Source organism: Equus asinus, chromosome 1, assembly GCF_041296235.1.
Source record: "Equus asinus isolate D_3611 breed Donkey chromosome 1, EquAss-T2T_v2, whole genome shotgun sequence".
In the NCBI taxonomy this organism is placed as follows: domain Eukaryota; kingdom Metazoa; phylum Chordata; class Mammalia; order Perissodactyla; family Equidae; genus Equus; species Equus asinus.
In genome coordinates, this window is record NC_091790.1 from 185,706,030 (window position 1) to 185,731,317 (window position 25,288).

A 25,288-nucleotide genomic window follows, 5' to 3' on the forward strand; every position below is an offset into this window, starting at 1 on the left:
AACAGGGCCAGAAGAGCACCTCTTTGTTTATTTTTTCTATTTTTATTTGTTTTGTCTCCACACCAGTGTTTTCCTACCTGATAGGGTTCAGCAGCCCTCCTGGATCTTTGTTGGTGGGCGATTCACAATTGCATCTGAGGCAAGAGTTGAGGGAAGGAACAGGGAAAAACACTGATAAAACAATGTGAGGGAAAATGAGGTCCTTTCAGTTGCGATCACTACAACAGCCTGAGATGATGTGGAGAATCATCAGCTCCAAGATCCCCTTTTTCCTTTCTTTGAGCTTCCCTCCTCTTCTACTCTCTGGACCTGCCCAGTTAGGCAGGCTAAGAGCAGAGGTGGCTGCACTCACTGGAAGGTCTGACAACCTCAGGTGCTTCGGTGATGAGCCTTGAGCACGAGGGAAGGACATACACCAGTCAGGGCAAAATACTCAGACTTGAACCAGCTTACACAAAAGCACTTTAATTGACAGTATACAATTTTCCAAAATATATTTTTGTAAGAAAATGGCAATAATTAAGTATAGTCTTTACAAACAAGTTTCTCAGTAAATTCCAGTGTACTTCAGACCCCTGTCCACTAAGACACATACTCCCCCAGTTTCCTGGGCAAACTGTTTAACATTCACTAATAACAAAAAGACCCACATCAAAGAGTAAGCTCCTCCTCACTCAGTGCTGGGCTCTCACCAAACCTGAGTGAATCAGCAGGCACAGTGATGAAAGATGCCACTGCTTTCCTCTTGCCCCCTCTGCCTTCCCCTATCTTGTTCCCTTTGATCCTTAGTCCTGCTAGTAGAAGAGCCATATGTAAAAGCTCATTCAAAACTTTCTTGGCAGAAAAGAACTGTTTGTTTAAGTCTTAGACCTAAACAAATGAGAGCAAGTGTATTAGAGCAGTAAGGTTCCTGGTTTTGTCTTCATGCCTTCCCTAGCCTGGCTGCAGGATAAGATCTGAGAAGGGAATCCTGTCCTTTGTGTTTTCTGGTGCCTGTCCTTAATTAGCAGTCCTTACTTTATTGATTCCTTCTAAGGCACACAGCACTGGACAGTCTTCCAACCCAGGTTTTAATCACGTTTCTGTCACTAACCATGTGATTTTGGTCATTTTATCTTTCTGGGGTTTCATGTTCTTTTTCTGTAAAAATAAAAAAAGATTGGACTCGGTCTCTAAAACCCTCTCCCTATGAGTAGAGTGTCATTTTCAGCCAATACATATTGACTCCAACCCTACTGTAACAGGCTCGGGCTTTGCTGGGGAGGGGGCAAGGACCATATTTAAAAATAAAAATGCCCGGTCTGCAAGAAAAATACTTTGTCATCAGCCTGTCTTATATTACATTTTTCATTAAAGAAAAATCAAACAAAAACCTGTCATTTCTAGTAAAATAGACATTTACATTCCTGTTCAGGGAAAAAAAAAAAAGCCATCTCCCTTAGCTAACAAACATTTTTTCAAAGTATATTTACTTAAATCAGTGCAGGGTGGACTAACATGTGGCCATTATATTTACATTATCAAAAAATATGTCTATATGTATCAGCTTGAACTTGTTTTTCAAAGTTTCTCCAGTATATTGTCAAAAAGGATAAAGCTCAAGAAGTGGTTTAAATAAACTTTCTGCTAGCTTTCCTTATCAAGAGGGGAAAAAAGAATCTTGTGTCTAGACTAGATTAACCCCGTATCCTGTCTTACGATGCAGAGAATATTCTGTACCTCCTTCATAAGCACTGCTGCTTCTCTCCCTACTCACATGACCGCATGCTTCCCGCTGGATTTTGTCCAGTCATCAGAATCATGGTTTCTGGCCTTGTATGCAGCTTAGGGAAACCAGTGTGCCCTTGAATTAAAGAGTTTATAATCTCTCTTTGGCACGACTTTTTTAAAGTCATGCTGAGTTCCTGGTGTCCCTCTTCTCTCCTCGCAGCCCCAGAATCTTTATTACCAGATAGCATTTAGAACCCAGTAAAGATGTGGGAAGAACATGACCTTTCCCAAAGCATAGCTGTATGGCCTTTGACATAGATGTCTAGTGTCAGGAACAAGCCAAGGCAAGGTACGTGATTCTGAAGTTGCCCTACAAGGCTAGAGTAACACAGTTTGGATGCACCAGAAGAACGAACCTCTGAACTGGCCCAAAGCTTCTCAAGGTTCTCCTTGGACAGAGCCACAGTCATTCCTTCTGACCAAGCAGAATTTTTACCCTCTAGTCCTTGCCAGTCATCATCTCTCTCCCCAACAGGCCTTAGGGGTGCAGCCTTTGATCCATTTGCAGAAGCATATTTGCAGTCTCTGTCTAAAGGCCCGGCTGGTGAACGAGATGTGACCCAGAATCCGCAAAGGAGTGAGTTATCCAGTCTGGCCTCTCCCACAGAGGTCATGATAGAAACTCACTGGGTAGAAACAAATGCTGGGCAGGAAGGAGGCAAACATCTCCCGCCGTAACAAGATTTCCTCTATTTCCCCCCCAAACTGGCATTGTTCTCTATACTGTCAACCTCCAAATGCTAGAGAATCAGAGCACATACGTTTGGATCCTTGTTAGCCTAGCATCTAACGGGAAACTCACTGGGGGCCCTACTTGAACCCCTGGCCTTCCTTTTACCCTAGGATATCAAAGTTCAAAGGCTATGAAGAAGGCATCAGGCAGCCAGGGAAGGACATAGATCTTCCCCCTAAACTCCTCCCCTTTTAAAACCAAGCTATTCCAGAGCAGATAGCTTATTTCATCAGAATCATCACAGCCTGGGCCTCTCGGTTCTGGGGTTCTGGCTTTTTGCCCTGAAATGACAATGTTCATTCTCCGAAGCAGTTCTGCCCATCTTCCTAGTTGGTTCCAGGAAATTTATGCCCAGAAGCAATGGAGACCGTGGGCCAAGTTCAGAATTCCACACAGGACTCCCTCTTCCCAGAAAATCAGAGGCCCAGTGCTCAGGTGCCTTCTACTTAGCAGCTAACTGCTGAGCTCCCTCAAGACCCCTCTACAGTATTGTTTCCCTGAGATGCCACCAGAAACTGCAGGAGAACCAGGCAGCCCCACTAGGAATACAGAAAAGAGGACAGGCCAGAACAGTGGAAGGTTACTGGGAACAGCCAGTCCCCTGGGCTGCCCCTTATGCCCCTTAAAATGCATCGCACGTTCTAGCCTTTCTTACACTCTGGCCCAGGAGAATCAGAATCCATGCGATCAGCTAACCGAAAGTCTCCCACCAATTTGAGCTTTGGCCTTTGGCCGTAGAGGGCTGGATTAGAAAACAAATATAACAAAACTCTCAGCAACTTGAGAAGTCCCTGAGTTTCCTATGAAATTGAGAGTAAAGCCTATCCTTCTTGTCTGTTTCAATTGATTGTCTATTAAGATACCTCTCTGCTGACTGGGGTCTGGGGGAGGTCTGTCCTAAAGCTGCTCTTTCATGCTGGAGCTCGGGGGCCATTCCCCAGCTAGAGTCTTCACCCCCATTGGCTCAGCAGTGAACGACAAAATAGGAACACTTGGCCTTCAGTAGCTGCTGCAGATTTTAGGCCCCGGTGGGAAGAGGAGGCCAAAGGAGCTCTTGGGGAACCTCTTCAAGGAGCACCTTGGGTGATGGGCCAGGACCTGTCCTGGAAGGAAAGGCCTCCCCTTCTCTCTTCACTTGGAGATGGATCGCTTAAGCAGACCTGTTTCACACTAGGAGTCTTGTGTGGGTTAAAGTCCCAGTCTCACGAAGTAAATCCAAGGAAATCAGAATCCAGAACAAGAGGTTCAAGGTCATGAATAACCTGTGTTAGTTCCAGGGGCCCTGGGACAGGGCGGGAATAAAAATTGAGTGAAGGAAAGGAGGAAAAACAAAGTGGGGCAGGAACACTGGCAGGCGAGGCTGTGGTAGGAGATAGAAAACTTAGGACCTGTACTTTCAAGTGATCAGATCTCGCTGAGATAGGATCTGGCCCTGCTCTTCCTTCCATCCCATCCGTTGACTCCACCCCCAGCCCAGGGCAGCCCTGGCGGGAGGCACAGGTGATCCCAGCAGTGTGGCAGGGTGGAAATGAGCACTGGCCTGAATGAAGTAGTCTGCTTTCATCCTGACTCTGTCACCAAATGGCTGTGTGACCTTGACCTTACGCTCTTTAGGCCTCGGTCATCTCATCTGTGAAATGAAGGGATTCTACTAGATGATCACGTAAGTCCCTTATATGGCTCTTTCTTGATGTCCCTTCCTCTCATCTTCCAGCAGCACTGAGCTCAGGCACTAGTGGGTTATTTTTCGGGGGGAATCTAGACAGAATGTGATTGGTTCAGCTTGAAAAGGGAAAAATTAAGGCCTGGTGGGAATTGGGAGAAGGGAACCTTCTGAGTCTGCTCTCGCTCCCCAGTCTTTCCCTCAGCTGGGAAGGATATTCCTCCCCTGTCCAAATGGCACTTGAGGTGGTTCAGTCCAGAGCTCTGTGGCACTGTTGGAGGCTGCCAGCAGACCTGATTAGAGGTGTGTGTCTTCCTCCTCATCTAGGTCATCCTTGGTCAGGTTGTCCAGAGGGACGATCCAGCTGTCCCCCAGCTCCCCATTAAGGTTGACCACCTTTTTCTCCTGCATCTCTGATGAGGTCTCCATCACTTCCAGTGTTGGATTGTCATGGTAACCATTCTCCACTGTCTGTAGCTCCTCTGTTAGTCGTTGCTAGAGTGGAGAAGATGACCCAAGAAGAAAGGGTAATTTTTTTTTTTTGAGGAAGATTGGCCCTGAGCTAACATCTGTTGCCAATCTTCCTCCTTTTGCTTGAGGAAGATTGTCACTGAGCCAACATCTGTGCCAGTCTTCCTCCATTCTATGTGGGAAGCCACCACAGCATGGCTTGACGAGCAGCGCCAGGTCCACACCCAGGATCCGAGCCTGCGAACCCTGGCCCAGTGAAGCAGAACACGCGAACTTAAACACTATGCCACCAGGTGGCCCCAAAAGGGTAATTTTTGAGGGCTATTAGCCTTAATATAGCCTTAATATAACACAGGTATCCCTACAATCCAGGGACCCCAGTTTGGCTAACATGAGTAATAAGTGCTCCTGGAGACTATCCTGGCTACCGGGCTGCCTCAGGGCCCAGCAGGCTAAAATTCCCAGCTCACCTCACCTTCGCCCCAGTGGCAAATCTGTGAAGTCAGTGGCAATGGACTTTGTTTTCCAGATTCCTCCCATCTCTTTCCTCCATTCCTTCCTCCCAAACCTTACTCCCTGGGCCCTGCCTCACCCCACTGTAATGAACTGGGAAGGACTGTGCGAAAATTACTTTCATCAGGCTGGTGACCTCTCTAAGCCTGAGCAAGATGGGCACAGCATCTCTGTACTGCGTGTAGCCATCTCTCTTGCAGACAGGAGCCATGTGGAGACAGTGCTTCCTCTCCGTCTTTATCTGAGACAGCCTGCACAGTAGTGTCACCTGGGAAGCTTTTCACAGACATACTGATCCAGAGATTCTGTTTCAGCTGGTGTGTGAGGAAGCCAGGCATGGGGATTTTTTTAGAGCTGTTGGGAATTCTAGGAAGGTGGGTGAAAGAACTTCTGGTTAACAGGCATGCCTGGGCCCATTTGTATCAATGAATCCTCAGAGCAGCTCTGAAGGTGGATATCCTCCCCACTATGCAGATGAGAAACCTGAAGCTCAGGGAGGAGATGACTTGCTCAAAGTCACCGATAACACAAGGCACATCTAAGGCTTAAACCAAGTCTTTCTGACTCCAAAGCCCATGTCCTTCCTCTCCGCCATGTTGCCTCTTTCATTTGCCATGGAAGTTTCCATTTCCTGTCAGAAAGGATCCATGGCCCACTCACTTTCTTCTAATCGGGGAATAATAGGGTGGAAGTCACCTGCTGAATTAGACTGCTTCCCTGGCCAGGGGAGTGAGGTCCTCACCTGGTCCTTCCTCTGGGCAAGACGCTGGTGGCAACAACCATAGAGGGCCGCGACGAGGAGCAGGAAAGATGCCATGCAGACAATAGTGATGATCAGGGGCATGCTGAACCGGTCCTCAGTCTCTTCTGGTGGTCCTTGATTCCCAAGCTTCATGCCACTGACTCCCGCCTGGCCAGGATGGAGACAGTTTTGTGGCAGGAAACAGGTTCTGGGTCACCCTCTCTCTGAACTCCCATTCATTTAGGAACTCTTCTGCTTGGGGTTTGATGGGGCCTGCTCCACCACCCTACTGTGCCCTCTCTTATCCTCCTATCTTCTAGATGCTTGCAAACTAGAGGTTCCTAATGAGAGAGACACTGTGGAGCAAAGTAACTGTGGACTTCAGCGGGACAGGCTCCTGCCCCAATCTGTCCCAACACATGGGAGGAGCCCACTTACCTCTTTTAGGTCATCCCATTTGCCCTTCAGAAGTTCATACACGTCGCTGGGAGGGAGGATTGCTGTGGGAGAGGAGGACAGAGGCTGCTTCAGTGGGCTGGCTCAGAGTGCTATGGTAGGAGGTGGAGACTGGGCCCCAAGAGGAGGATATCCCATATCTCAGTCTACTGAGTGTGTTTCTCTCGGGTGGCCCTGGGATGGAGAGTGGCTTAATAATTCTTAGGGAACTGAGGGAGCACCAGCCCTGACCCATCCTTGTGGCTCCTGAACCGTCACCTCCTGCCCCATTCCCACCCCACACAGGCCTCAGCCCCCCTTGCCCTCAACTCACTCTGTATAGTGATTTCCTTGATTGCCACTGCCTGCATTTCTTGAATTGGTATGAGCTGTACATGGCACTGATCTCGAGCTGAGTTGTAGGTGGCTTTTGCTGCTTGACACAGAATTGTGATGAGTTTGTCATCCGGAGAGCTCTGCTCCTATTGTGAGGAGAGCACAGGTGATTCCTCAGGGATCATAACAGCAGCCTAGACTTGTGGAGCTGTCCTCAGGAGCTAAGGTCAGGAGAATGCTGTTGCCTGGCTTGAACCTATTCCCCTCTCCAGCCTTGACCGGTGCCATTCCCAGGCCTGCCAGGAGTCACGAGTTATGTGCTGTTCTCCTTGGCCAGTCCCTGCCCTCTCTGCCTCATGTCTACCCCTTCCCCTAGTCCCCTTCCCCTGCTCATCTTGTCTAAGGGTGAACAGTAGCTTTCACCCTAGTGTCCCCGTCTCCCTCAAAGCTCTTAAAGGACCACAACTTAATGCCCTTTAGCACCTCTTTCCCTATAAGGGGCTAGAGGAAGCACCGCTCAGCAACCCCACCCCACTGCCAATGGGGAAGACTCCAGTTCTCTCTGAACCTGCCATTCGCCAGTCCTTGATGCCCAGTTCAAGGACCTCAGGAAGGGAAGCCCCAGCTCTCAGCTCGAAGTTGAAACACGTGTGCCCCTCCCCTAGGCTGAGACTCTATGAACCCATAAACAGGCTGACAGGGAGAAAGGCAAGGCCATCACTGAACAGGGGAACGTGGGAGTATCTTGAAGATGCACGTGGGCACATCTTGGAGGGGAATCCTCTACATTTCTAAGCAGAAAGAGCATGGCTAGCATGGCCTTAGGGCTGAGGGTGAGCAAGCAAAGCATGGGCAGCTTTGACCCACTCCTGCCATGTCATCTGGAGGCACCCCGAGCTGGTGTTTCTCTAACCTGATTTTGGAATAAGGGACTGAGACAAAGAAAAGGATTTGTGGTGTGGCTTACCTCTGGATTCCCACACACCATCCCTGGGCTTTCTATCTGGGATTTCCTTAGGCTTCCTAATTCCCCAGCCTGACACCAGGTAGGGATCCAGGGCTTTCCTTTCATAGCAAAGGAAAAAAACGCTTCTCACAACCTGCTAAGTTTTAGCCAAAAAGAAGGCCTGAGGAAAGGCTGGGCAAGCACCGACGTGATTCTTGCCCTGTCCAAGAAGCTTGACCCCAAGGGGACACGCTCCCCTTTAAAACTTCAGTCCAAGTGTATGCTTTTATAAAGCTCCCTTGGAAAATTCCAGCAAAATAGACACCCAAAAGAAAACAAGTGCAGAAAATACAAGCAGCATCAAAGTGTTGTAAACCCAAGTTCTCCATCCTTTGGAAACCACATTCTGTTCTAGTTCCTAGGGGTGTTTGCGAAAACAGGCACTGACCAGGAGACGGCAGCAGTGAGCCACCCATGACCTGCTCTCAGCTACTTACCGAGTAAGCACCCTGCTGACATCCCCAGACTAACAGCCCTTAATCCTTGGGAGACTGGCCATCTGAAGGCATGGGGGGGGGGGGCACACACTGCTACACTCTCTTTCATGCAAATGTACTCTCACACACGTGCTGACACCCCCACCCCAGTACACACACACACACACACACACACACACACATGCACCACCCTGAGTAGAAGAACAACTGTTGGCAATGGCTCCCTGATGCTCAGGAGCTGACTCCTCAGGTGACAGGGAGGCCATCAGATAATATGTGGACCAGGAAATATAAAACCACAGACTATCAGAACGAGGAGACTTAGGCAGATTAAGCCTCATTTTCAATCGACGCCTCTGAAGCCCAGAGATGGACTTAACCAAGTCGTGCCCTGGGCTCGAGGCAAACAGGAACACGGATGGGGTCTGTCCCTTCTAAGGTGGGAAAGGGCCACTTCCTAATGGGGAAAAAATAGGGGCAGGAAATACCTCTCAGTCCCTTTTAGATGGAACATTTCATTCCCTTCTACCTTCCTAAACTCCACTGCTAAACGACATTTTGGGGGTGTAGATGAGGGTGGGGCTCGGCTGAGGAGGTACTCACACACAAGTTGGTTTTCGTCAAGTTCAGGATGAGCATCGTGTTATTCAGCTTTTGGGGAGGTTCACAGGTTACCTGGAAGAAGCCACTGGGATTAAAGTTCAGTCTGAGCCTGCCAGGATCTCATCTTTGACTCCTCCCTTCCTCCCACCCCGAGTGGGTGACACAAAGGAAGGAGCTCAAGGCAAGCTGGGGGTGTGACTGGCCAGGGTGTCAGAGCCAGCGGTGTTATGGGCTGTCCAGCTATCTAAGCTAGAATCTGGAAGGACAGGGAGAGTGGTGCAAATGGATGAGTGCTGCTCACAGCCCCAGCCAGGTGCCCTGGGCTGGAGGCAAGAGTAGAAATGCTCTTCTTGGAGCCCCTTCTGTCCGAGTCTGGGCTCTCTTATCTGCCCACCTCTGCTGGGATTACCGTGTTATTCCAAGAGTTCCAAGAATGGCTTGGGGAGCCTTGGGAGGCCGTTGAATCCATCTGACTGCTGGAGCTTGTGCGTCCCGTGACAGGAGACGTGGCCACGGATCCCGGTGAAGGGTGTGCAGGCTGCAGAGCCCCAGGTGCAGAGGTCCCAGTGATGGGGGGAGACTCGGTCCCAGTGGTGGCTGGCATCTTGCTGGAGGTCTGCTGATCTGATAATGGTGCTGTAATTGGGAAAACAAAGGTTATGAGAAAAGACGAGTGGTACTGCTAAGAAAAAAGGATAGTCTTTCTTGTCCAGAGTTTCCTGAGTTGCTTTGGTCTTATCCTCCACCTAGACTACCAGCTGGAGGAAGCAGGCTATGAGGAGGAGGCAAACAGATGAAGTCAATTCCTGTACCATATTACAGGATGGGTCAGACTGGATGAGCCAGTGTAAGAACCTGATAAAAAAAGGAACAATGACAATGATGTCAGCAGCAACAGCTAACATTAATTGAGCACTTACTTCATGCGAGGGACTGTAATAAGTGCTTCAGAGGCACTTCCTTATTTAATTCTCACAACAACCCTATGAGGAAGGTACCCTAATTATCCCTATTTTATAAACAAGAAAATTAGGCTCAGCGGGGGCTTGACGATTTGCCCAGGGTCACATGCTAACAAGTGACAGAGCAGGGATTGGAATCCAGGTTTATCCAACTCAGAGCCTTTGCTCTTATGGCAGGATGCAATCACTCTCTTCTGGTGCCACAGTCTGTTAACTTCAGGCTGCATCCACACTACCTGGGGAGTTCCTGAAAATGCAGATTCCCAGGTTCACACCCAGAAATCCCAACTTAATACATCTGACATGGGTCATGATCTTGAGGCTCATGATCCACCAGTGAGTTCTGAAATTAATTTACTGGGTTAAGACCAGCACTTAAAAAAGAAAAAAAAGGAAACAGAATGGAATAGAAAATATCAGGGTGTATCACATATTATAAAGATAAGCCCAGGTTAGTGAAACTTCTGTATCACTTATGTGTGTGCATATAGACTATATGTATGTGTCCTGGATCGTGGTCTAAAACTCAAATGTATTCCTTATTGTAGACTGCCATCAAACATGTTTAAGAAACACTGTTCTGGAGTACTTCTAATACCATGGCAACCACCAAAGTCTTACCCGTGGATAGACTGTTGGCTTGTTTATGTGCTCGACTGGGAGGCCAAACACCGAGCTCATCAGAATGCACAGCACTGTTGGCCTCTGCTCATCAGTGAAATGGGAGATGGGGGCTGAATGAAGGCGGACTGTATTCACAATATTTAACCCTCGTGACTCTCCATCTTCCAGCTGGGCAACTGTATAGAATATAAACATTTAAAAGTTTATTACTTACTTTGTGTGGTCGTTAGCCCCTGAAATGTGGAGGAGGGACTTTCCATCGTGCCTGCACTATTTGAAGCTACAGTAGTTTTGTCTGGTCCCTCGGAAGAGTTCCCTGGGAGCTTTGAAGCAACAGAGCCCGTAGTCGGTTGGTGAGTGCTTGTTGGGGCGGTCGAGGCAGGAAGGGCAGGAGTGGTGTGTGAGGTGGTAACCTGATTGGGAGATGGAGTCATCGTCTGACTTCCTCCCTTGGTGGTCAGGTTGTCTGTGGCACTTCTGCGGTTGCTTTGGGTTCCAGCTCCAGTTTTATCTTCAGTTTCATCCTGTCTGCTTGTAGTTTTCGGCTTTTCTGGGGTAGTGGTTGGTCCAAGTGTGGTCTTGTCATCCTTCTGGCCATGAGTAGTTGTAGTCGAGCTGTCTGTGGCTGGTATCCTTTCTTTGCCACTGGCTGCTGCAGTTGTGCTCTGCTGGGCTTGGGGGGGAGTCACCGTGGGGCTGCTGGATGCTGTCGATGTGCTTCCACTGACCCCAGCTACAGACACCTTTGTATCAGTGGATGTTGCAGCTGTGCTTTGTTTGCCTGTGGCTGTAGTCACCGTTATGGCAGTGGATGCTGTAGTTGTGCTTTGTTTGCGTGTGGCTGTAGTCACCATTATGACAGTGGATGCTGGAGCTGTGCTTTGTTTGACTGTGGTTGAAACCTCCCCTTTACTGCTGGATGTTGAAGTTGGGTTTGACTTGTCTGAGACTGTAGTTGCTGTGTTAGTTGTTTTAGGAGCGGACTGGCCTGCTGTTTACAAAGACAACACAGAATCAAATTAGGTTATTAGCTGGACATTTTCCTCTCCACCAACTCTCCTCCAGGATCCAGGGGCCTTGCTCCCCTCCCTGCCATTTGCCTTGGCTGAAGTTCTGCGTCCTTGATGTGCCCAGGTTTCTTGAGGGTTCAAGAAACCTCTCTAAGAGGGAGACTGAGTATGAAGCAGAGGAAGTCAAGGGACATCGTGCTGAAGAGAAGGACCAGCTGATGCTGCTGCATGGGGAGCCTGCAGCGAGCACCCAGCCCACCCCATCCAGCCCCTGCACACGCCCTTCACGTTTTCCATACGCCACCATAGAACCAGGCCGCCAAGACCATCTCTGCCTCCTTCTCCCCAGCTCCCACGCACGGGATCCCACAGAAGACTCAACAGATGCATGCTTAGTGAATTGCCCTGTTCTGAGGGTGGCAAGAGAGTCATGCCTCTGTTCTCATGGAAGTATAATCCAGAAGGAGAAACTGACAACAAAGTGGCATTACACAAATTACTATTAAATACAATCGTGAGACAGGCGAAGGCAGAAAAGCACAGAGAGCTCTGACTATGTTTATCACAGTAGTTTAACCTTGTCAGAGGGACAGAGAGGAAGGCCTTTTATTCATTTGTTTAACAAATTATTCACTGAGGGAAACTTTAAGTGACAGGTCAGGACATAGGATACAATGGTGAATAAAACATAATCCTCACCCTCAGGGAGCTTACATTCCAGTGGGTGAGACAGAGATTAAACAAGTAGACAGAACAATGAAACATCAAATTCTTGTGACTATATGGAGAAAATGAACAAGGAAATGATACAGAGAATGGGGGAGGGGAGCGAGTTTTTTTTTTCTTTTGAGGAAGATTAGCCCTGAGCTAACATCTGCTGCCAGTCCTCCTCTTTTTGCTGAGGAAGACTGGCCCTGAGCTAACATCCATGCCCATTTTCCTCTACTTTATATGTGGGATGCCTGCCACAGCATGGCTTGACAGGCGGTACGCAGGTCCATGCCCGGGATCTGAACCACCGAACCCCGGGCTCCCAAAGCAGAGCATGCGAACTTAACGGCTATGCCACCGGGCCGGGGCCGTTTAGATAGAGAGCTCAAGAAAGGCATCTCAGAGGTGACTATTAAGCTAAGACTTGAAGGATAGGAAGGAGAAAGCTGTGTGAAGAATGGGAGGAAAAGTGTACCAGGCAGAAGGAATAGAATCTGGGAAGGCCCCAAAGTAGAGAAGACAGCTCAGAAAAGACAAGTGTGAACGGAGTTTAGTGAGTGAGCCAGGAGGAAACAGGGCTCAGAAAACTCAGGGCCTTATAGGTAAAGCGACAGTAACTAACTGATTGTATCATAGTATCTTTTTGGCAAAAGATATGAGATTGCTGAGGGGAATATCAGCATATTTGAGGAATGAAGTGATGTGGAGGGCGATGGTTACTTCCCACAATGGCGAATAGCTTAAAACAGGGTTTCTCAACCCCAGAACTATTGACTTTGGGGCTGGAAACTTCTTCCTTAGGGGAAGTTGTCTTATGCGTTGTAGAACGTTGAACAACATCCCTGGTCTCTATCCACTAGATGCTAGTAACACACAGACAAATCCCCCCCCGGAGGTGACAACCAAAAATTTCTCCAGATATTGCCAAATGTCCCCGGGGCAGGGGGGGGGGGGGGGGGGGAGGACAAAAATCACTACCAGTGAAAACTACTGGCTTAAAGAAAGAGAATAACAAATTTGGATTCCTAAATCCTCCTATCAAAGCACAGACTGAAAACCAGAGGTCTTCTGAGGCTACAGTAAAGAAATCTCTCACGGCTTACAGCTGGAGAGCTGAGAAGACCAAAAAACAAACTTAAAAGTTTGATCCCATGAGTTGCCAAGTTGCAGCGTTCATTGAATTCATAACCTTACCAGGTCTCTTATGTGAAAAGAGGACCTTGAGAATTGGAACGGTGACATATGAGGGGAGGCAGGTGAAGCAGAGTACCCATAAGACTCAATCTGCAATGGCACTCACTTGCCAGTACACTCAACCACTGTCCTCCTCTCTGGGGCAGTTCCCACCTTGCTTGAAAACTCTTAATAACCTCACCTGAGCTCACTGACACACAAACCATATCTCCTCAACATCTCCACCGCTCTTCATTTTCCCCAACCTATAACAACAGACTCCAGTGTGCTCCAGAAAGACGATACAGAGTCTGACCCAGGAGAAGGCTTACACACTAGAGAACATCGGCGAAAACTCGAGCAAATCTGTATGGTTCTAGGAGGGTGCTAGACCAAGCAGGGATACCCATAATTGGACAGCAGGCTGAATTTATCTATATGGGTATGCATACCAGAGATTTTGGATTCAATATGCTGACTGAAGCAGCTAGAAATAGTTCTAGTTATTTGCTTAGTTGGTTGACGGAAACCTGGACCCAATGGCAGTCCACATGAAATAAAAGTTAAGTCACCAGAAGTTCCCTGGAATAACGAATAAGAAGAAATCCAAATTCTTAGAGAGCTACAAGTGTTCGAGTGGCTTGTCATATATGATCTGCTCATTCACACTCTAACTTTGTTCCTTAAGAGACCTCAAATGACACTCTTTGCCAAGGCTTTGAGAAATACTATATTTCATGAGTTCTAATATGCACATCTTTTATGTCTCTGAATTGAGGATGTATTATAAATTACTGTAGGTCACACTTTGACTGTGTTTTTCCCGAGTGGTTTATAAAATAATAGGGCATCTTATCATTGATGGTGTCTAGGATTTCACTATCTTTGGAATATTATTGAGGGAGTAACAGCATATTCTAAGGACTGTTGCGGCTGCTCTTCATCAGCCAGGTATGCTGGTAGGAGATGCAGCTGATTCAGTGCGGACGGACACCACGTTCGTTGGGTGGTAGAGGCAAGAGCAGAATTTCATTTCCAGGGGAAAAGGTGGGTATGATACCATAATGGGCAGCAAGACCAGCATGGTAATCAGAATAGTCTAACGAAGGGGATTTGGGACAGCAGCTAATAATCACGTGTTCTTTAAGATCAAAATGAATGAGCAGCCCACTGACGTCCTACCTGTAGGCCCAGCGAACTGAGACCTGTGTGCAGTCACTCCAACAGAGAACACAGCCAGCCACTCATCCAGTTCCCAGAACTGAAGCTTTCACGGACTCAGGGTACCTTGAGTTGAGGGTGTATTACGTTCCCAAGGCTGCTGTGACAGATGACCACAACTGGGTGGCTTAAAATGACATAAACGTGTTCCCTCATCTCCTGGAGGCCGGAAATCTGAATCAGCGGGGCCATGCTCCCTCTGAAGGCACGAGGGGAGAACCTTTTCCTGCTTCTTCCTAGCAATCTTCAGTTTTCCTTGGTTTACACTCATATCAGTCCAATCTCTGGCTCCACTAGTCATTGGATTTAAGGCCCACCCTGATCCAGTATGACCTCATCTAACTTGATTACATCTGCAAAGACCCCATTTCCAAATAAGGTCACATTCACAGACACCAGGTCCTGGGGATTAGGACTTGAACACATCTTTTGGGGACGATACAATTCAACCTTCTAATTTGCTCCCCACCCCTGCTTACTCTACTTTAAAAACCAGGGTTCTTAGTTTCAAATATTAGAAATCAACTCTGTGTGCTTTAAGCAGATAGTGAATTTATTAAAAAGATAATCCATTAGCTAATAAAATCACTAGAAATGGCTAAAGAATCAGGCTTAAGTCAGAAACAGTACCCAGAACTCTTCTCCTGAACTTGTCTGGTGAAGACATCACTTCTACCACTACTGAGCACAGGTTGCTTCAGTTTGCACCACCGACACCATTAGCACTGGAGACAGGATTTCATTTCTGAGAGAGCTGAGTCTTTAGGGATGCTGTCAATAACAGGTCTTTCCATTTACTTTTATGACGGGACGTAAGAGCACCAGGAGGCAGCACAGGGAATCTCCTGGCTTCCATCCGTGTTCCTGCCTGCTTTATTCGGTAGCAGCATGGAGGATTCGCAATAAGATGAGTACATCTTATGAGGTTCACGCTCTCCTTGTTTTGCCTTCAACTGAGTTCCCTGGTGAAGCCCTGTGCTCTGTGGAGTATCATGATGGTGAATAAGGCATTCTATAAGTCCATGAATAGTGTTGCTGACTGAATACGGCAGCTGAGAAAACACATTCAGATCCAGCATGTGCCTGTTTTAACTGCCTCCCTGTACCATGGCCACTTGTTCATTAGCTCATAGAGCAATCATTAGATGAACAAAGAAAGAAAGGGATAGGCACAATGGGTCACCTTGTCCATCTGATTGTCAAGAGTGAGACAAAGATCCTTGCACTCCAGACCTACCCCAAGAAGTCCATCCACTTGCCTCTTCCATAAACTTCCTTGCACTGATTCTCCATTCCTGTTCTAAGTTCCTAAAGTCCTTAGCTACTACTTATGAATCTGGTCAGATCCTCACTTCAGTGTAGCTCATCTTCAAAAAAATAAATGATGGGGCCGGCCACATGGGCTAGTGGTTAAGTTCGGTGTGCTCTGTTTCGGCAACCTGGGTTCACCTGTTTGGATCCTGGGCGTGGACCTACACTGCTTGTCAGCCATGCTGTGGTGGCAACCCACATACAAAATGGAGGAAGACTGGCACAGATGTTAGCCCAGGACTAATCTTCTGCAAGCAAAAAGAAAAAGGGCAAGATTGGCAACAGATGTTAGCGCAGGGTGAATCTTCCTCAGCAAAGAAATAAATAAATAAAAGACCATGAAATGTACTATTAAAAGTCCTACCCAGGGGCTGCTCGTGGCCAAGTGATTGGAGTTCCACATGCTCCACTTTGGGGCCCAGGGTTCGCAGATTTGGATTCACAGGTGCAGACCTGCTCCACCCATCAGCCATGCTGTGGAGGCATCCTCCACATACAAAGTAGAAAAAGACTGGCAACGGATGTTAGCTCAGGGTAAATCTTCCTCAGCGAAATAAATAAATAAATAAAAAGCCCCACCCATTTGAAGAACTTTCTTTCCGCTCTATCCTTCAGGGTCTCCCCTAAATTCGGCCATTATCCCACAGCAGTCCACTCTTGGTTGGCTCCAGCATACTACCCCAAATCATACATAAACAAACTGGGCTTTTTCACTCCTCAGACAACTAACCACAGGGAACTAATTCCCTCTGAGACCTTCAGGTACAAGTTAAGGGGAAGGTGACAGTGTGGCAGGAACAGGCACACTGTGGGTGTGAGCCACACTGCAATTACACGCATGTTTCTTGAGGACTTGCTCAGGTCTGCTCCTGTATATACTCTTCAATCTGATCATGGAAAGCTGTAAAATAAACCCAAAGAAAAATAGGAGGAATGAAATAATAAAGATAAAAGCAGAAATCAATGAAACAGAAACCAAAGACAATAGCAAATGTCAACAAATTCAAAAATTGATTTTTTACAAAGGCTAATAAAATAGTAAAGACTTTGGTGAGGTTGATCAAAGAGAAAATAACCCAGAAGACATAAATACAAAATATGGGGTATAAAAATAATAACAGATATTTATAGTAGAGGCCATGATGAGCAAATGCTGATAAGTTTGAAGCAGATGAGACGGACAGGTTCCTAAGAATACAACTTACCAGAGGGACTCCAGAAAAAAACAGAAACAATGATTTGTCCTATGCTCATAAAGAAACTGAATTGATAGTTAATACTTTTCTCATAAACAAACTCCAAGCCTAAATTTGAGGATCAAATAATTCTAGCCTTCCATGAACTTTGCTTATAGCATAGTCTGTTCTGCCTTAATGTGTGTGTCTGTAAAAAGAATTAGTTCATATGCAATTGTCAATCAGCAAGACATGAAAAGTACAAACCAAAGAAAAGGATTAATAATTTGGCTTCATCAAAATGAAGAATCTATGTTCATCAAAAGAAACCACACGGCTTCCATTTCAGCTAATGAGAATAGAGAACTGGAAAGAACATCGCTCCTACCCTTACAACAAGAGGAAAACTGGAGAAACGAAAAATTAATGACTTTGCTTGAACCCATGGGAGACTGAGGCCAGGGCAAAACCTTCCTGGAAAATGGAGACAGAGAAGCGCGGGGAGAAAGTGGACCCCAGCATTTGTTTCCCCGGGACAGCGTTCAGTAAGAAGATTAACCCCAACATTTTTAATGATCGCTAAAGGCTGAGTACGGGCTAGTGTGAACGTGAAGCCCTGGGAGCCACAGATATTGAAAGGTTCGCACCCTTGTGCAGGATTTTCCCCCCAGGAACCCCAGCAGGGACTCATGAGGAAGACTGAGGAGAACCTTGAGAGAGTTCCCCATGGGGCTGGCTAGGGGAAGAAAACAGTGGTCACTTCTGAAACTCCATATAGCCCCGTATCCCCTATGGAAAAAAAGCCTTACTTTTCAGTGCAAGTCAACACAATCTATAGCCTGAGGGTGCTGCTGGAAACCCACCACAGCTGGGGAAGGAAAATGACAGCTACCCATGAAACACTGCCCAGATTCATCTCCCCATTTCTGCTGGGAAACAAAAGCATTCAACTGCTGGAGAAAGGCAAAAATTACAGCCTGAAGACAGTGGTGGAAACCCATTGCAGCTGGGAAAGGGAACAGGAAAAATGAAAAAGCTCTTTGCCCCTGGGGAAGGGCAGGACTATGGGCTAAATCCAGCATAATTTCTAGAGAAGAGGCAGGAACACTACTGAAGGCCACACCCTCCAGCTCCAGGTTCCAGGGCCTGGGCAAGACGGACGTTTAATCAAAGCACCAGAGAATGTCCTTCTGCCCTGCCATTAACTCCAACTGCTAGGAAGTGTGGAGTAAAAATAAGTGGAATACAGCTGTGAAAGACAGGCTCTCTAGGGAGCAGCGAAAAGGCAAGACCTACAGCCAAGCAGGGAGACAAACAGAGGTATTTCCTGAGGAATCTGCAGCCTTGGTGCAACAAGTTTTAAACCCAGCCCAACTCCTAACCAGATTAACACAAACCCTCACACTGAAGACACAGCAGAAGAAAAGCCACGTGTGTGGTAGGCAACCACTGATCTCTGTCTCTATGGATTTGCCTGTTCTGGACTTTTCACATAAACGGAATCATTCAAAGAGTGGTCTTTCATGACTGGCTTCTGTCACTTAGTATAGTGCTTTTAAGGCTCATCCATGTTGCAGCATGTGTCAGTTCTTTATTTCTTTTTATTGCTGAATGATATTCCACTGTATGGATATACCACATTTTGCTAATCCATTCATCGTTGACAAAGATTTTGGTTGTTTCAACTTTTTCGCTATTGTGGATAATGCTGCTATGAAATTTGTGTACAAGTTTCTGTGTGGACATATGTTTTCATTTCTTTTGGGTATATACCTAGGAGTGGAATTTCTGGGTCATTTGGTAACTCTATTTAGCATTTTGAGGAATTGCCAAACTGTTTTCCAAAGTGGCTGCATCATATTACATGTCCTCACCAACAATTCTGATCATCTGTCTTTTTCCATTATAGCCATTTTAGTGGACAAGAAGTGGTATCTCATTGTGGTTTTAATTTGCAATTTCCTAATGATTAATCAAATCCAGCAATATATAAAAAGGACTATACATCATGACCAAGCAAGGTTCATCTCATGGCTAGTTCACTATTTGAAAATCAATCAGGGCAATTCACCATATTAACAACGAAATAAGAAAAACCATACGATCATCTCAAATATATGCAGAAAAATCATTTGACAAAATTCATCATTCATTCATGATTTAAAAAAAAAACAACACTCAGCAAACTAGGACTAGAAGGGAACTTTCCTAACCTAATAAATGGTATCTCCAAATAAACCTACAGCTATCATACTTAATGGGGACAGACTGGATGTTTTGCCCTTAAATTGGGGAAGAAAGCAAGGATGCCCTCTCTCATCACTGCTATCGAACATTGTCCTAGAAGTCCTAGCCAGTTCAATAAGGGAGGGACTCAACAATAAAAAGATAACCCAATGTTTTTAAATGGGCAACAAATCTACAAGGAAAAATTGCCACAGAAGATATACAGATGGCAAATAAGCATATGACAAGATGTTCAACATCGTTAGTCATTAGGCAAATGCAAATTAAAGCTAAATGCAATACCATTACACACCTATTAGAATGGCTACAACAGACAACACCAAATGTTACACAGGAACTTGCACACATTGCTAGTAGGAATGCCAAATAGCACTGCCACTCTGGGAAAGAGTTTAGCAGTTTCTTTGAAAATTAAGCATATAATTACCATCTGACCCAGCAAGTCCATTCTTACCTTTTTTACCCAAAAGAACTGAAAACATGTGGTCACACAAAAACCTATATGCGAATGTTTATAGCAGCTTTATTCATAATCACCAAAAACTGAAAACCAAGATGCCCCTCAACAAGTGGATGGATAAACAAAGTCCTCCATACAATGACTACTCAGCAATAAAAAGGGATGAACTGTTGATTCATGTAAGATGGACGAAGCGGAAAGACATTTTAAGTGAAAGAAGCTGGAAGACTACATAGCGTTTGATTCCATTTATATGATATTACGGAAAAGGCAAATCCAGACCAGTGGTTGCCAGGGGTTGAGGGGAAGAGGAGGAGCTGACTTTTAGGACAATGGAACTGTTATCTCTAGCACTGGGATGAAGGATACAACATTCCTGCATTTACTGAAACCCACAGAATTGTACACTCCAAAGAATTAACTTTACTTAGTGCAAATTTAGGGGAAAAAATCAACTGAGATGTTTAGGAAATCCCAGGATGCAATCGAGACTATGAAAATAAATTTAACTATATTACAAATGTATATATAACATAACCTCACTGAAGGATGGGGGAAAAAAAAGTGACCAAAGCAACTGAAAATAGTTTTTTGCCTGGATACTGTAAAGCTAAAGACAAAAAGATCTATATATAAACAGTATACTCTAAGTGGTAGATTTGTTTCTTACAGGAGTATGGGTTGTCAATTTTAAATCTACATCTATACCAGGGTTGGTAAGAAAATAAATAAATGATAAATAACATGAGCTAGGTTTCTCACTGTTGAAGAAAGAAGTGACAAGCAAGCAAGGCTGGTGGGGAGGAGGTTAAATGAACCCTGTGATGCAATTAGGGACAGAGATGTCAATATGAACTTATGTTATAATATATATATATACACACACACACACATATACAGATAAAGATTTGTGTGCATACATGGGTTAGCACACAAACATATTTCCTAGCTCCATCCACTGAAAGGGTCCAGAAGCAGTGACAAGACAGTAGCATCAAGTATACCCAGACATTCTCCAAAAGAATGAATGAGGGATCCTTGGAGAAATGGCTTGCTTCTAGTGCTGACGTAGAGAAAATGCAAGATGAGCCTGCAACATCTTGTAATGCTAGAAAGTAAGGAAGTTTAAAAAACAAAAAGTGGTCAAGTCCAAAATACATAGGAACCAACCTGAAGGAGCTCCCAGTGGCCAAACGTAGAACAACTTGAAGACAAAATAAAAAATATTGGATTGGAAGTCAAAGAATAACATAAATATCCATGAGTCAATGCCGGTAAACAATTGAATGTATACTATATAAATAAATGGGGGAGAAGGAGGAAATCATCCTTAGAGAAGAATTCAAAAATGTTGTAGATACTCTTCCCACCTCCGGGAGGAAGGTATTCTCCCCAACCCCCATCTGAGAGTGGGCTGGGTTTAGTGACTCTCTTCTAACAGAGGATGGAAAGGAAAGAATAGGAACGTTATAGTGGAGAAACCTGGGAGACACATCATCTTAACCAATGATCAAGGTTCACATCCCCAATGATAACCCATGACCAGCAATAAGTCATCATGTCCCCTGATAAGATGTGATGAGAAGGGCACTTCACCTCTGTTGTTTTCTTTCTAAAAATACATAACCCCAGTCTAATCATGAGAAAATATCAGACACACCCAAATCGAAGGACATTCTATGAACTATCTGGCTAGTACTCTTAAAAACCATCATGGTTGTGAACAATAAGGCTGAGAAACTGCCACGGATGGGAAGAGAATAGTCAGATATGATGATTAAACGCAATGTCATATTCTGGAACAAAAAAGAGACCATTAGTGGAAATACTGGGAAAATAGGAACAAAGTCTGCAGCTTAGTTAATAGTATTGCACCGTGTGACAAATGTACCATGGTTATGAGCGGGCTTAATATCGGGGGAAGCTGAAGGAAAGGGATACGGAACTCTGCAATGTCTTCTTAACTTTTCCCTAAATCTAAAACTATTTAAAAATAAAATGTTTTTTTTTAAAAAAAAAACAAAAGGGAAAGGAAAATAATCAGGAGAAGACACTTGCAACATATATAATCATAAAAAAATAGTATCTAAAATATATCTTTTAAAAACTTCTATATTTAAGAAAACAATAACCCAACAGAAAAATAGAAGAACAGGTGTTTCACAGAAAAAGTAGCACGAATAGCCCATGAACATCTGAAAACATGTTAGTAATTAGGGAAATGCAAAATCAAATAAGAATTATTTCATAGCCACCAGATTGACAAAATTTTCTCAGCCAGACAATAACAATGGCAGCAGGAATATATGCTGGTCATGGATTGGTGTGAATTGGTACAAACACATCGGAAAATACTACGGCATGACCATGTACAAGGAAACATGCACCTGTCTTTCAATCTGCAACTTTCTATGGTACCACGAGGCATTTACCCTAGGGAGATGCAAACACGTATGCATCAAGATGCAGTCAGTCATAAGAATGCCCCTAACAGGATTTTTATATTAGCCCCATAGAGGTAAAAGCAAATGTTTGTCAACAGCAGTATGGATAAATAAGCTATAGTATATTCAAATCCTGGAATACCACACAGCACTGAAAATCAGTAAATGTGTGTTCTATGTTATATATGGTTATATATTTTGTATATATTATGTACATGTTATGTATTATAATACATGTATTAACACTAATTAATATGAATTAATCTAAAAAATAATACCAAACAATAAAAGCAAAATCAAGAAAATAGGAGGCCAGGGTATTCAATTGTTTATCCAAGTGGGCACTGAGGTCACTGCGAATGACGACATAAAATGAGATGGAGAGGAAGGAGTGAAGGCCTTGTGTGAGTGACGGGCAGTGACCCAGAGGTCAGTAAGATAACAGCAATGGGAGATGACACTGGAGCTGGTCGGGATGGCTGTGTTGAAATGAGCACGGTGCCAGGGGCCGCACTGACGAGGTGCCAGTTCCCCCACATGCTTGTCTCTGGGGGGAGTGGGGCTGCCTTCAGTCTTCTGCCCTGGGGCGAGGAGAGCACTGCTCTCAGCCTTCAGTGAGGACTGCTTCCTCCTGTTCCTGGCCAGTGACAGACCTGGGATTGACTTGCCACTATTAATAGCAGGAAAGGAAACTCGAAAGAATGCCCCAGGAAGAGGGCGTGTGGAAGGGAGGCAGGAAGGCAAGGAGCCGGAGGCTCCAGGCCTGGACACCAGCATCCACTTCTCCTTCCTTTGTTACCCCCAGCTCATCACCCACAACCGCTGTTATCTCCAGGGAAATAAAACCAGAAAGCTCCCAGAGAGAACAGTGAAAGGGCAGAGACCAGGCAGGATGAGCTGCTGTCTTCCTGGATTGGGGTGATAAAGGAAAGCCCACAGACTGAAGATCCACGGATCTGAGCCTTCTAGTCCTGATTCTGCCTTTGATCCCCCAAGGGCTCGGGCAAGTCTTCGGCCCTCTTGAAACACATCTGTGAAATGGCCAGAGGATTTCTAAGGTCCCTGAGGGTGCGTAGGCACTTTCCTAAGCATGACGCTGTGAACGCAGGTGAGTCTGCTTTTGCAGTGACAACAGAGCTATCTTAACCAGCCACTCCAGAGGCCTTGATCTGGGCCTCCCTTTCCAGGAGCTGACCCCTAACCCTGCTGCCCATCTCAAATTGGCCCATTTATTGCCAGGCTTCTGGGTGATAGCCGGGAATTACAATGGGGCGGGACAGGATGGGGGTGCTTTGGAAAGATGCAGGCCCCAAACTCCTGGGTCAGGAAGGGACCTGGGCTGCCCTAGTTGCTGAGAGGGGCCCCAGGCCCACTGCTGGCCTGGCCAGGGCTTTCCCCCAGCGCTAGTGTCTCAGATGCCCTCTCTTTACACTGCACTCAGCCCCGCTCCCCCTCCCCTTCCCTCATTTTGAAAGACTTGATGCTCCCCGCTTGTTATGTCCCTACCTCTGTGCTTCTCTGGTTTTACTCATTAAGTCAGCACCCCTCATTCCAGGTGGGTCTTTACAAGTCCCCTGGTCATCCTTCCCCACTACTTCCCTCTTGCTGAGCTGAGCACTCACTGCCTTCCACCGAGAGGCCCTTCTGGGTTCTCCCTCTGCCCTAATGTGGCTCCTCTTCTTGGAGGCTGTCTGCTCTGGTGTTCTGCTCCAGGTATCTCATTAGTTCCATTCCCACCCTTAAAAATGCTTGTCCCCTGTGGCTTTAAGAAAGACAGCCCCCTCCCCACAAAAGGTCCTAACCAGGTGATGGTGAGGGGCTGTGAGGCTGGGGGATCCTGGACTCATGTGAACAGCATCAGCAAGGGGCTTGTGGACAGAGGGCTGCCCCTAGGAAAGGAGGACAGATCTCAGGGCTGGGAGCCTGGAGAGGGGCACAGAGGGGCTGACCTGCCTCACCTCTGCCAACTGTGGTCTCTCCCAGGCCTGCACCGGGCGTGGTGAGTGAAGCCTGGACCCTCTCTATGCCCCGGTCCTGTATCAGTGTCCTCTGGCTGCCAGAACAAACTCCCACAGCCTGAATGGCTTACAGCAGAAACGTCCTCTCTCGTGGGTCTAGGGGCCAGGAGCCCGAGATCAAGGTGTGGGCAGCCCTGTGCTCACTCCGGAGGCTCTGGGGGGAAATCCTCTCTGCCTCTTGGAGCTCCTTGCAGCTGTTGGCACTCCTTGGCTTGCAGCAGCGTCACTTGGTCTTGGCCACCGTGGTCACACTGCTGCCTCCTCCTCTCTGGGCCTTTTATAAGGAAATTTGTCATTGGATTTAGGGCCCACCCAGATAATCCAGGATGATCTCATCCCAAGATCCTGAGGTTAATTGCATCTGCAAAGACCCTTTGTCCAAATAAGGTGATAATTAGAGGTTTCAGGAATTTGACGGGCACATCTTTTTTCTTGTGGGGGGCAGGGGGACATCTTCTGGCCAGCCACAGGTCTCCATCTGGACAATGGGGGTAATGACTTCTGGGGCTGCTCTCTATACCCCTCCAAACGGCTCCCTTCTTGGGCTGAGGGCCCCAAACATGGGCCTGCTCTACTTCCCTGGCATAAGGGATGCTCTGGACTGAACATTTGCATCCCCTCAGATTTGTAAGTTGAAGCCCTACCCCTGGGGGTGATGGTATTAGGAGCTGGGGTCTTTGGGAGGTGATTAGGTTTGGATGGGGTCATGAGTGGAGCCCCCATGATGAGATGAGTGTCCTCAGAAGAAGAGGAGGAGCCACCAGAGTTTCTTGTCCCTCAGCCATGTGAGGACACCCAAGAAGGCAGCTGTCTACCAGCCAAGGAGAGGGACCTCACTAACACCTGACCCCGCTGCCACCCTCATTCGGAACTCCCGGCCTCCAGGACCATGAGGAATAAACGTCTGTTGTTCAGGCCACCCGGGCTGTGGTATTTGGTGGTGGCAGCCCAGGCGGACTGCAACAAGGGACTAGGTGGACGTTAATAACGAGAATAGAAAGAGCAGGAAAGACTGCTCCAACTGTCTAGGGAAGGGCAGGGCCCCAACCCCCCTTGTCACGCCCAGTCAGGCTGAGTGGTCAGACAGACAGGTGTGGGCACTGGTCACGTTCCACCCTCCCTGTGCATTCCTCAGGACCCTGGCAGCTCTGCTTGTTCTACTATGAGTCTGCCCTCTTGGTGCCTCTGGACAGCACCCCAGAGGGTTATCAGGCCTGCTCCTC

At 46.6% G+C, this 25,288-nt stretch overlaps 1 protein-coding gene across 1 annotated transcript in view; it reads right to left on the reverse strand.

The window, feature by feature from the left end:
* Window positions 1-449: 449 nt before the first annotated feature.
* PODXL (podocalyxin like) overlaps window positions 450-25,288 on the reverse strand; it is a 45,509-nt gene continuing 20,670 nt past the window's right edge. Inside the window, exons 4-10 of the mRNA XM_014840843.3 lie at window positions 10,510-11,286; window positions 9,119-9,345; window positions 8,710-8,781; window positions 6,662-6,809; window positions 6,331-6,392; window positions 5,893-6,060; window positions 450-4,661 (exon numbers count right to left, since the gene is read on the reverse strand). Of these exons, the coding sequence (XP_014696329.2) occupies window positions 4,464-4,661; window positions 5,893-6,060; window positions 6,331-6,392; window positions 6,662-6,809; window positions 8,710-8,781; window positions 9,119-9,345; window positions 10,510-11,286 (1,652 nt within the window). The 3' untranslated portion in view covers window positions 450-4,463. The remainder of the gene's footprint in view (window positions 4,662-5,892; window positions 6,061-6,330; window positions 6,393-6,661; window positions 6,810-8,709; window positions 8,782-9,118; window positions 9,346-10,509; window positions 11,287-25,288) is intronic.